General features: G+C 42.4%; 1 protein-coding gene across 4 annotated transcripts in view; it reads right to left on the bottom strand.

The window, feature by feature from the left end:
• LOC132133738 (anoctamin-3-like) overlaps nucleotides 1-13567 on the bottom strand; it is a 78939-nt gene that overhangs the window by 22815 nt on the left and 42557 nt on the right. For all 4 annotated transcript variants that reach the window (XM_059546667.1, XM_059546668.1, XM_059546669.1 and 1 more), the window contains one exon: nucleotides 9502-9562. In XM_059546667.1, the coding sequence (XP_059402650.1) occupies nucleotides 9502-9562 (61 nt within the window). The remainder of the gene's footprint in view (nucleotides 1-9501; nucleotides 9563-13567) is intronic.

Raw genomic sequence — 13567 nt, forward strand, 5'->3', positions numbered from 1 at the left:
ATATTACACCATATAAGGAACTACAGTCTATTTTATTAAGTATGAAATCTTGTCGCAATTTTGCAACTTTGGCGCTTAGAGGGTTAAAGACCCATCTCTTTAACCTGGTTTACACATAACATACTAATATGCTTTTAATATCCAAATCCATTAAAGGATTTTTAGGCTGCATTAATTAGGTAAACCAGAACCGGGAACACTTCCCATAACACCTGATGTACTTGCTACATCATTAGAAGAATGGAATCTACACTAATATTAGTCTGTTTTTCTCTTATTCCGAGGTCACCGTAGCCACCAGATCCAGTCTGTATCCAGATCAGAGGGTCACTGCAGTCACCCGGATCCAGTACGTATCCAGACCAGATGGTGGATCAGCACCTAGAAAGGACCTCTACAGCCCATAAAGACAGCGGAGACCAGGACAACAAGAGCCCCAGATACAGATCCCCTGTAAAGACCTTGTCTCAGACGACCACCAGGACAAGACCACAGGAAACAGATGATTCTTCTGCACAATCTGACTTTGCTGCAGTCTGGAATTGAACTGCTGGTTTCGTCTGGTCAGAGGAGAACTGGCCCCCCAACTGAGCCTGATTTCTCCCAATGTTTTTTTTTATCCATTCTGTCACAGATGGAGTTTTGGCTCCTTGCCGCTGTCGCCTCTGGCTTGCTTAGTTGGGGTCACTTCATCTACAGCGATATCGTTGACTTGATTGCAAATAAATGCACAGACACTATTTAAACTGAACAGAGATGACATCACTGAATTCAATAATGAACTGCCTTTAACTGTCATTTTGCATTATTGACACACTGTTTTCCTAATGAATGTTGTTCAGTTGCTTTGACGCAATGTATTTTGTTTAAAGCGCTATATAAATAAAGGTGACTTGACTTGACTGAGTATCAGGTATTCCAAGACATGTTCAGCAGGGTCACAGCCACTCACTTTCCACCTCACCAGCCATGGGACTGTGCCATTGACCTGCTGCCTGGGGCCAAATTACCCAAAGGACAGGTCTACCCACTGTCAATCCCGGAGAGAGCCGCCATGGAGGAGTACATTCAAGAAGCCTTACAACAGGGGTTCATCCGTCCGTCCACCTCAACCGCAGCGTTGAGCTTCTTCGTGGCCAAGAAAGATGGGGTTCTGAGGCCCTTCATAAATTGCGTGCACTCAATGACCAGATGGTAAAATTCGCCTATCCCCTTCCTCTGGTTCTGGCCGCCTTGGATGAGCTACGTGGTGCCCGCATCTTAAGCGAGCTTGACCTAAGGAGCACCAATAACCTCATCCACAGGCGTGACGGATGGAAGACCGCTTTTGTGATGCCCAACGGGCACTATGAGTACCGTGTGATGCCCTATGGGCTCTTCAACTCACCTTCCATCTTCCAAAACTTTATGCATGAGATCTTCAGAGACATGCTCAACCGGTCCTTCCTCATCTACATAGATGATGTACTCATACTCACCTAATCTAGAAGAAAACCATGGCCATGTCACCCGTGTACTCCAACGCTTCCGCCAACACCACCTGTGTTTAAAAGCTAAGTAATGTGAATTCCACAAATCCACCATCCACTTCCTGGGCTACATCGTCAACCCTGCAGGAATGTAAATGGACCAGAGGAAGGTGGATGCGGTTCATAACTGGCCACAATCCTCTACGGTCAAAGAGATGCAGATGTTCCAGGGGTTCACAAATTTCTATCGTTGCTTGTTTGCCCACTTCAGCCAGAAGGGGGCACCACTCACCTCTCTCCTCCAATGGAAGGCCAAAACCCTCACCTGGACCCCAGATGCACCAGGCCTTCCTCCAGCTCAAATCTGCCTTCTGTACGGCCCTGGCTCTTTTACACCCAGACCCCAATCTCCGTTTCGTGGTAGAGGTGGATGCAGCAACCCTGGGAGTTGATACACCTGCCTGACCATTACCATATCTTACACACCTTCCATGTCTTAATGCTAAAACTATTCAATAACCCTCTTACCCTTCTCTCCACAGAACATGAGGTCTTTCGTTCCAGGCTATCTTGTTTCCAGGTGGAATGTTGAAGAACGCAACACATGTCTCACAGAAATCCTGTAGAATTCAACCAATCCACTTCTGAAGTGTTTCCACTTTTGTGTCCCTTATGCATCAGACGTTTAGCCAACGGTTTGTGGGTGTGATGTCCGAGGCTGAGACTATGGAATCACCTGCCTCATCAGTCAAACCAGCCCTTCTACACCTATTCACAATCACGTGATTTTCACGGACACCTGCATCCACTTACCACATCATTCAAAAACACTCACCACAGTCACTCGTCGGCTTTTGTCAAGGTTACAAGCTTCTCAGCTGGTCCCTTGCGTTCCTGTCAGCATGTCGATACTGGGATCCTCTGCTATCCATTGAAGGACTAGAAGTTTCAACCCAGATGAAACCGTTTACTCTGCTTCCGTTGATCACCTGAGTTTTGATTCTTGTATGTTGGAAACTTCTCCTCAGTTGCCTTAATAAACTTACCAGCTTGTTTGAATCTGTCTGTTTTCCTCCTTTACCAGCTGTGACACTGGGAAAGGTGGGGGGTTTCAGAAACTATGAAAAGCATGCTGCAGGAACCTCTAGTGAATGCTAACCAGCAATCCAAATGCAAGGCATTAAGCTCATTGGCTGCATATACAGCATTAACCAATCAGCTTGGGCCAAGTGGTTTAATTCTCTGAATATCATCAGTTACGTTAACAACCCATAAGCCTGCACCATCTCTCCACCAGCTCTCTCTCTCTCTCTTCCAGATAAATATATAAGTTGCCTTTTGATTGGAACTCACTGCATCAGTGTTTTGAAGGCCACAGCAAGGGTGTCCAATCTTGCTCCTGGAGGGCCAATGTCCAGCAAATTTTAACTTCAATCCCAATTAAACACCTGAACCAGCTAATTAAGGTCTTATCAGGCACACAAGAGACTTCCAGGCAAGTTTGTTGAGGCATGCTGGATCCAAACTCTGCAGGACACTGGCCTTCCAGGACAGAGTTGCCTTCCGTCCACCTCAGTTCAACAACATATTAACAACAGTAGTACATCAAGAATCAGAAAATATATTTTTCAACCAGGAAGTCAAGTCAAGTCACCTTTTTTTATATAGCGCTTTAAACAAATACATTGCGTCAAAGCAACTGAACAACATTCATTAGGAAAACAGTGTCAGTGTCAATACAGTGTCAATAATGCAAAATGACAGTTAAAGGCAGTTCATCATTGAATTCAGTGATGTCATCTTTGTTCAGTTTAAATAGTGTCTGTGCATTTATTTGCAATCAAGTCAACGATATCGCTGTAGATGAAGTGACCCCAGCTAAGCAAGCCAGAAGCGACACCGGCAAGGAACCGAAACTCCATCGGTGACAGAATGGAGAAAAAACCTTGGGAGAAACCAGGCTCAGTTGGGGGGCCAGTTCTCCTCTGACCAGGCGAAACCAGTAGTTCAATTCCAGGCTGCAGCAAAGTCAGATTGTGCAGAAGAATCATCTGTTTCCTGTGGTCTTGTCCTGGTGGTCATCTGAGACAAGGTCTTTACAGGGGATCTGTATCTGGGGCTCTAGTTGTCCTGGTCTCCGCTGTCTTTCAGGGATGTAGAGGTCCTTTCTAGGTGCTGATACACCATCTGGTCTGGATATGTACTGGATCCGGGTGACTGCAGTGACCCTCTGATCTGGATACAAACTGGACCTGGTGGCTACGATGACCTCGGAATAAGAGTGAAAAAGACTAATATTAGTGTAGATGCCATTCTTCTAATGATGAGCCTGGTTTCTCCCAAGGTTTTTTCTCCATTCTGTCACCGATGGAGTTTCGGTTCCTTGCCGGTGTCGCTTCTGGCTTGCTTAGCTGGGGTCACTTCATCTACAGCGATATCGTTGACTTGATTGCAAATAAATGCACAGACACTATTTAAACTGAACAGAGATGACATAACTGAATCCAATGATGAACTGCCTTTAACTATCATTTTGCATTATTGACACTGTTTTCCTAATGAATGTTGTTCAGTTGCTATGACGCAATGTATTTTGTTTAAAGCGCTATATAAATAAAGGTGACTTTGACTTTGATGTAGCAAGTAAATTGGGTGGTATGGGAAGGGTTCCCGGTTCCGGTATACCTAATTAATGCAGCCTAAAAATCCTTTAACTGATTTGGATATTAAAAGCATATTAGTATGTTATGTGTAAGCCAGGTTAAATAGATGGGTTTTTAATCTAGATTTAAACGGCAAGAGTGTGTCTGCCTCCCGAACAATGTTAGGTAGGTTATTCCAAAGTTTAGTCACCAAATAGGAAAAGGATCTGCCGCCTGCAGTTGATTTTGATATTCTAGGTATTATCAAATTAGTTTTGAGAATGTAGCGGACATAGAGGATTATAATGTAAAAGGAGCTCATTCAAATACTGAGGTGCTAAACCATTCAGGGCTTTATAAGTCATAAGCAATATTTTTTAAATCTATACGATGTTTGATAGGGAGCCAGTGCAGTGTTGACAGGACCGGGCTAATATGGTCAAACTTCGTGGTTCTAGTAAGAACTCTTGCTGCTGCATTTTGGACTAGCTGTAGTTTGTTTACTAAGCATGCAGAACAACCACCCAATGAAGCATTACAATAATCTAAGCTTGAGGTCATAAATGCATGGATTAACATTCCTGCATTTCACATCTAGAGCATAGGCCGTAATTTATATATATTTAGATATATAGGAACTGCAGTGTCTCCTTGCATAAGGAGCCATAGAGCATGTACCTCTCCCAAAGAAAGATTCAGGGTTGTACACTCTGTACTTTATTTTACCCCAAAAGAATGGATTGTTGTGTCCAGTTTTAGATCTGAGGGGCCTGAACCGTATTCTTTGGACATATTTTACAGGTTCAAGACGCTGACCCTCCAGCTTAGATCTTCTGTATCAAGCGCAGGAGATGATCTACCACCCCAAGATGAAGATTTGGAAACCTCTGGCCTCTCTTCCCCTCTCCCCCCTCCTTTTCTATCTCGCCCTGTCCCTCTCCCTAGATCCCGGCCACCCGGCCCTCATCGGGTCCCGCCCCGGGGGCGCGCGGGACGGACCAGGGATCCTTCGCGGGTTCCAGAGCCTCTCTCCACGCCAATTGTTCAGCCCACTCCCCATCGCTGGGGCAGGGGGAAGGTCTGGGCTGGCCTGTTGGCCTTGCGGGGATCCGGACCATTTTGTGGTTAGAGCCCTTTTTGTTCGCCGTGCGAGAGGTCCCACAAGCCTCCACGGGGTTTTCCCCCTTCAAGCTTCTCTACGGACGACCGCCCCGCGGGGTGCTGGATGTCCTGAGGAAAACTTGGGAGGAGGGACCCTCTAAAATCAAAAACGAAATTCAGTATGTCCTGGACTTGAGAACAAAACTCCACACTTTGGGGCAGCTATCATGGGAGAATTTGTTACAAGCCCAGGACAGACAGAGCCGCCTGTACAACAGGGGCGCTAAACTCCGCAAATTTGCACCGGGAGAGAAAGTACTTGTATTGCTCCCAACGTCAAGCTCCAAATTAATGTCAAAGTGGCAAGGGCCGTTTGAGGTCGCATGACAAGTCGGAGAGCTCGATTACGAGGTTATACGGTCGGAAAGGAACGGAGCACGTGAGATATACCACCTCAATCTCCTTAAAAAATGGAAGGAGGTCGAGCCAGTGATGATGGCGACGGTGATTAGTGGAGAGGACGATCTTGGGCCAGAGGCGAGTGTCAAAACGCAATCCCTCACCCTGGCCCCAGGGGGAGATCACCTCTTGCCGTCCCAGCTCACTGACGTCACGAGGTTGCAGGCTGAATTTGCAGACGTGTTTTCGCCCCTACCCGGCCGTACAAACCTAATTCAGCACCATATCGAGACGGAGCCGGGCGTGGTAGTTCGCAGCCAGTCATATCGTTTGCCTGAGCATAAGAAAAAGGTAGTTCAGGGTGAATTAGACGCGATGCTTAAAATGGGGGTAATAGAAGAGTCCAACAGCAACTGGGCGAGCCCAATAGTTTTGTGCCTAAAGACGGTTTGTGCCTTATTATTCGGACCTCACCAGCCCCTTGACTGATCTTACTAAAAAGGAGGCGCCTGATACAGTACAGTGGACCGAGCCTTGTCAGCAGGCCTTTACCCAAGTGAAGGCTGCCCTATGTGGCGGGCCGTTGTTACATGCTCCTTATTTTTCTCTCCCTTTTCTTTTGCAGACAGACGCGTCGGACCGGGGTTTGGGTGCAGACCTGTCTCAGGAGATGGAGGGAGAGGAACGGCCGGTGCTGTACATTAGTCGTAAGCTCTCTAAGAGAGAGACTAAGTACAGCACCATTGAAAAAGATTGCCTGGCTATCAGGTGGGCCGTACTCACCCTCCTCTACTATCTCCTGGGACGGGAGTTCACCCTCTGTTCGGACCACGCCCCCCTGCAATGGCTCCACCGCAAGAAGGATACCAACGTGCGGATCACTCGGTGGTATCTGGCTCTACAGCCTTTTAAGTTCAAGGTGATCCACAGGCCGGGTGTTCAAATGGCTGTGGCCGACTTCATCTCCAGAATTGGGGGGGGGGGCTGCAGGCCGGATGGCTCCCTGGCCTGAGTCGGGCAGTGGGGGTATGTGGAGGCGGAGGCGTGGTTTAGTGAAGTCTGCAGCCGGAGAGAGAATTGGGAGACGAACGGTGAGTGAGCGGGCTGAACGGAAATAATCAACACCTGTCTCTTGTTTCAGTAATTGGCGTGGAGAGAGTATTTAACGGCAGGAGAAACAGGAGTAGAGAGAGCCGCTGCTGACGAGTGTGAACGCCAAAGCTGCGCATACCGGACTGAGTTTCCTGCTTATGGTGCGAGAGGCACCGTCTTTGTTTTATGTTTTTGTAATTAAAGTCGTCAGCAGTAAAGCCGACCCCTCGTCCTCTTCCTTCCAACCTCTGAACTCATTTACAGTTATGTATGTATCACAGTTCCCTGAAAGGGCAAAGAGACACTACATCATGTGACCAAACCCCGACCATGCTTTTGTGTCTTGTCAGACAATTAGAGTCTGATGACATGTTAGCTTGGCATCTATTTATTGTTTGGGTGATTTACTAAGCCATGTTGCTACGTCATCACACTCAGCTAGTCAGTGGGTGCAGACTTGTGCTTCAGGCACTGGCTTGCGTGAAGCATTACCATAGCATCAAAACAATGATGCACTGTTTTGTTTTGTAACTGGGTTAATTACATAAAATTTGAAGTTTTTTTTTGTGTGTGTGTTTTTTTAACTAGGAACTCAAAAGCTTCTGGCCATCTATTAAATGTTTCATGCTTGTATGCTTGCTGGTAAATTATTATTTGAGTTAAAAGTGCCAATGAGGTATTCTAGCATGCATATGCATGAAAGGAAAGACGGTTGAGTGATACAAGAAAAAGTAAAATAAATCTTTTGTTCCCATAGACAATTAAAAATATAAAGCTTCAACTTCAGAATGTAAAAACAGGCATCATAGTGAGTGACCAATTAGAATCAATAATTACAAAGAGCTTCTGCAGATCAAGAAGGTTGACACTCCCAATAGTCTGCAGTAAGGACATATATTTAATTGGTATTTTTAACGTTAGCTTATATTTGTACACATTTTGTTCCATTCTAAGCTTAAAGCTGTTGGCAGATTTCCAATGTGTTAATGGCCGGTCATCGTTGTAAAGCTTTTGATTTTGCCTGAACTATAATTTGTTTCTGAGATGCCTGAGGGAGACCAGACATTTATTCTGGTTTCTCTTGACAACAGAACTTAATCCTAACTAAAGCCATCCTTTTGAACAGTTCATGAATTTCATGAATAAACTTAATTGTTAAGTTAAATTGTTAAATGTATCTTTTGTTCATTATTTATAATACATTTTAATCATTTAAAGGGGTTTAATTAGTAGCCTACAATTTCATGTTATACACAGTGTATTTGCGCGTAGCGTGTGCGCGCACAGCGTTTGAAGCCCAATTCATGTGTACCACAAATTGAGACTGTGTCACGCATAATCAATGCTTGCTCAAAAAAAGTTGGTCGCTCTATATCCTCGAGCCCCAGGCAGCCAAACGAACATTACTTGACAGTTCAGCACGCTACTGTTGCCACACCCACCCCTCAGTTGAACTGCTGACTAGGTTGTTGTCAACTGTTTCGTTGTTGTCATGACAGCGCACGCACGTGCATACCAGACACACTGGGAAGGAACTTTTAGATGCATGCTTTCCAATTCGAAAAATGAAGAAAGTGAGGCACCGCCATCATCAATTAAAAAAGAGAAGGTGTGTCCTGTTTCAAACTGCTTTTTTTTTATGCGCCTGCCTTTACTAACATGCAAGTTCATCATCCTTTCCGTGAACCTCTGGAGTTGTGAGTTTAGACTTTTTTTTTTTTTTTTTACTGTTCCTGTGGTGTTTAGCATCTACAATTCATTTTAATTTATTTAATTATAATTTATTTAAAGTGAATAAATTGTAATGAAAAATAAATAAAATAGCTAAAGTAAATCGTAAGTGGAAGTGCATCTGTCAATTCTGTCATGAGCATACATCAGCAATTACACATGTTTAGGGGAATAGTGCATTATTAATATACCATGTAAGGTAGTATGTGCTAGAAATGGGTAAACCATTATCAGTGAGTCTGCCCATGGGGTGGGAGCACCGCCGCGCAAGGCAGTGTCCCACATTGTCCCTCAGAAACATACCCCTTGTCCCCCCTTGGGCTTATTAGCAGGTGGTCACCCTACCCATACATCACCTAGATATCTGCACCTGAATATATCATACAGCACAATAATAAGCATGGCCACAAAGATTATTAGTGCAAACTTTTACGGTTTGTCTTTCCTTGTTATGGTGGAGGAACATTGTTGAACATTGTTTTTAACTAGCTATTGTACTTAAATTATAAAAAAATGGTTTAACAGCACATTTGAAGGTAAACATCTACACCCCTGTAAATCCCTCAGAGAACTTATCTACAAGCCCGTAGAGTGTCCTACTCACATTACTTTCCTCTAAATTCACTCCTGGGAAGTGTTTCTTTGGCTTCAGCCAGTCAATCACACTTTATAATGTGCCCACAATTATCAGGCATTAACTCACCTTTGATCGCTGCTAGCCATCCTTCAACACTCATCTGTGTATCCCTCCTCATGTTCAAAGGAATACACTGAAGTTCAAGCACTTAGTATTTACATGTTTAGGCGGTAAGCGAGGTCTACTGTGACCTGATTGGATCTTTGTTGTAATGTAGGACAAAGCAGTGATTGATTATAGCTACTTCTCTTTGGCTTTGGAGTGGATCCTTTTATAGCAGCCCACAGACTGCTATAGATTCTTATTCTGTCCTCATTTGCTGAAGGAAGCCTCTTTTATAATTACTTAATTTGTACTTTAAACCAAATGCTGATCTGCCTGTATTTCTGCTGGTGAAAGAGCAGATTAAATTGAAAAGATTCAAACTCACCCCATATTGCCATGAAGATGGCAAAGAAGACTGTGCCTCCATTGTCAAAAAGATGGGTCACCTGGTGGGCAAAAAGGGGTAATATATTTAAGAATGTATAATTAGGAAATTAGTCAAATCTGATTTTTCTAAATGAGTCTTATGATAATTCCTAACTATTTTACAAGTTTAAAATGTTTCCCATTCACACAAATTCATCTGGACATTTCGGTAGCTCAAGAAGCAAAGAATGGCACTACTGTACCTATTCCAAGGTTTGAGTCCCAAGGAATGAATGAAGTTATAAAAATGAACATTATACACTTAATGCAGTGTAAATCTCTTTTTGATAAAAGCATATGCCAACTATGAAAATGTAATGTATGTGTTAGAGCAACTACCTCATGGTTAGGTTTAGGTGTGAGGTCAAAGGTGCAGGTTCATGCTTTTTTTATTACAAAGTTGCAATTTCTTACAATTTTGTATGCTGTTATTTGTTGGAAAACATGTTAATGTAATAAAAAAACATGAACCTGCATGAACATTATATATATAAATTTATATATAAAACATAAATATTTATGTTTTCTCCTGAGGTTGAGTTGAACACAGGTTGTGGCTGCAATAGATGCCACTTGTGTAATCGGTTCCGCTCTGACTATTCAGGAAATAGCCGGCACAGGAGTTTGTTCAAGTTACAAAGACACTGAAGACCACAGTCTACATTTCACAAAGGAGGTTAAGTAAAAACTCTGAGTATGTTAACCCTGAAATCAGGGAAACTCTAGGTTTTCTGTTTCAGAATGGAAGGTTTGTAAAACCCGAGAAAGCAGGGTAAGTCAAGCCCATTCCTGAAAGAGAGGTAACTTAGTCAGTTACCGTAGTAACTTACGCTATGAACCTAGCCTGGTCAGGAGCAGGTTTTCTTCGATAAACCCAGAGTTTATTTCGGTCTCCTCCCCCTTTTTAAACACTTCATTGATGCACGCTGGAAAAATGCTCTTCTTACTAAGAGTTTTTTTTTTCTTATTTTTTCCCCCAAATGCATATATATATATATATATATATATATATATATATATATATATATATATATATATATGTATATAAAAAATAATAAAATAAAGATTGAATTTCTATATAAGAAAATGATATAAGATACTTAGTCTTGTTTCCTGGGGGGGATCTAATTTAAGTGCATTTTACTTAAGTAAAATTATATTCCAGTGTGGTAATTTAAATAATCTTAATGCAAATGGAAAACAAGATTCTGAGTGTCCATTACTAAGTGCAAATCTACTGTAGCTCCGCCCTCCATCGACACATAAAGTTAAATACGATACATGTGAATAACGGCTTCAATGGTGTAGGCAGTAATATTTTGGGCACGGAAAATTAGCTTGTAACGCGATTGATTGGGTTAGAGTCCGGCTTTTGCAGAGCTCGTTCTTCTCACTTTTCCCATCACATGTCACATTAGAATTTATTTTCAATAAAAATGAACAAAATCTTCTAAAAGTGGAAATAAAGTGCCCAACGAGTGTTTAATAATGATACAACTATTTATAATTGTAATAAATATAATTATTTACAATCTTATTATTGCATCCTGTTAATGTAGAACAATACAGAGGTGCAAATGTATCTGCCAGTATAAAGTATAACTAGCATCTAATTATTATTTACACTTAGCCTGTTGCAAAGAACTGCTACTTTTACATGGTAAATAGAATATATCACAATTCTCACTGTACATTTTTTCTGTAAATAGCATCTAGAGCTACTTGCACTAAGCCTACTGTAAATAGGATCTATATCTAAGAAAGTATGTTAATTCCACTTAGTGTATATAGCCACTGCCGTATTTTTCTTACTCTATTGGCAGATCATTTGTAAAATAAGAAAAATGCACTTAAAATATTATTATTAATATTATTATTTTATATATATATTTTGCCCATGAGATACCATAAAATGATTAGCTATTAGTTCATTAATCTAACGGTTTGCCAGTTCTCACCTGTGATATTATACCACTGATAAGAATTACATTTGTCTCGAGTCTGAAGTATGCAGATGGCTTTTCGGCTGGAGCTGTTGCCATGGTGAATCTTAATATCAGCGCTTCATTGATAATGGCTTTTTATAGTTGTGGTGCACGTGCTTAACTCAGAGTCAGTCAATTTAGAGTTGATTAAACCAACTCATTTCAGCTGTTCTGTAACCAAAAACTCAGAATTTCCCATCTCAGGGTAAGTCAACTCAGAGTTCAAGTTTGAAACTCAGAGTTGGTTGAACCTCCTTAGTGAAACAGGCCCCTGGTCTATAGCATCAGTCACTAGTGCACCATTCGAGGCCAGAGGAGTGAGGTTTATCTATACAGCTATCCCATACCAGCTAGCCTTCTCTTATTGGGTCATGGCACCACTGTAACCAGTTCCTCTTGACTCTCAGAGTGGGATCATGTGTACCATTGGTTCAGAGACTACATTTCCCATGACACCCCACGTCAAGTACTGATTACATGCACAGCTGTTTCAAATTAGAAGGACTATTTAAGTTGCAAACTATTGCCTTGTCCAAATACCCACACTTGCAGTCTTTGCACTTGACTACTTGACTACTTCTATAATGTATTTCCGGTATTTGGTCCAGGTGAGCGTGAAGACCACAAGTGTGTGTGTAGAACTTTTAATTACCTGATGGGACACACCGATAGTGGGGTAAAAATGCAAGTGTTTACAGAGTTTTATTTTTATTTTCAATACTTTGCATTTTAAAATAAACATCTAAATGTCTGTTCAGTAGTCCCTATAACAGATGACACACTTTAATTTCTGGTGCTTCTAATTAATTGATAAAAAAAACTGTTCCAAAACTGTTGTACAAAATAAATATACTAATCTTTGCAGCAATAAAACATGTAGCACTTTGTTTTACTACCAAATTATATTTAATTTATTATTTAATATATTATTACTAATAATATTTAACTTACATTACAACTTACATTACATTGCAACGGTTTCTGTGAACTCTTGCGCAATCTTGGCAAAAAGAATCACAATTTATTTCCAGAACATGATGAATGATGGGATACACTAAGCCTTAAATACCACTCTGAAACTGTATTCAAGATAGTGTGAATTTATTGTGTGTTAAGGGCACTGCGCTTTGGCGTTTTTAAGATCTGGACAGTCTTGCGCACTTACTTCCTGTCGCATGTATATGCTCTCAAGTGGCCAAGACCGCAAGTGTGGGTATTTGGACAAGGCATATCTCACTCACATGATGAATTAATGTTTAGCTGTTGCGGACTCTACCAAGTGTTTTCATTAAAAGATGGCCTTCCACTCGTGTGTTTCTGGATGTGGTAGCTTCCTGGCTCCATCTAATGGTCACACGATGGGAGGACCCCCATAGATGCCCGAACGCAATCGTGCTCTCCTTTCTGCAAGAAGGGCTGGAGCAAAGGCTGTCTCCCTCCATCCTCAAAGTGTTTATAGCCGGCAACATACACTTTATGATGCAGTAGATGGCAAGTCCGTTGGAACGCATGACTTGATCATCAGGTTCCTTAGGGATGGGAGGAGGCTGAATCCTCCGCGCCCTCACCTGGTACCCTCCTGGGATCTCCACCCGCTCCTGATGGCCTTGAAGCAGGAGCCCTTCGTGCCTCTGCAGTCAGTAGAACTTAAGTTCCTGTCGCTAAAGTCAGTTTTCCTCACTGCATTGGCTTCGGTCAAGAGGGTGGCAGACCTGCAGGCATTTTTGTTTGATGATACTTGCCTTGAATTCGGGCCAGGCAACTCTCTCTGAATATGTGCCCTAAGTTCCCACCACGCCTTTCAGGGATTAGGTGGTGAACTTGCAAGCACTGCCCAGGAAGGAGGCAGACCCAGCCATCGCTCTGCTCTGTCCCGTCCTTGCTTTATGCATTTATGTGGACTGCGTCTTCCTGGGCATTCACCAAAAATAAATTTGGGTGAGTTATCTTCCTCTGTAAAACCTTGGGTTAAAAATTTAGGGGTTATTTTTGATGATAAGCTGAAATTTGACAAACACATCAATACTGTGGTTAGATCAT

Source organism: Carassius carassius, chromosome 50 (genome assembly GCF_963082965.1).
Source record: "Carassius carassius chromosome 50, fCarCar2.1, whole genome shotgun sequence".
In the NCBI taxonomy this organism is placed as follows: Eukaryota; Metazoa; Chordata; class Actinopteri; order Cypriniformes; family Cyprinidae; genus Carassius; species Carassius carassius.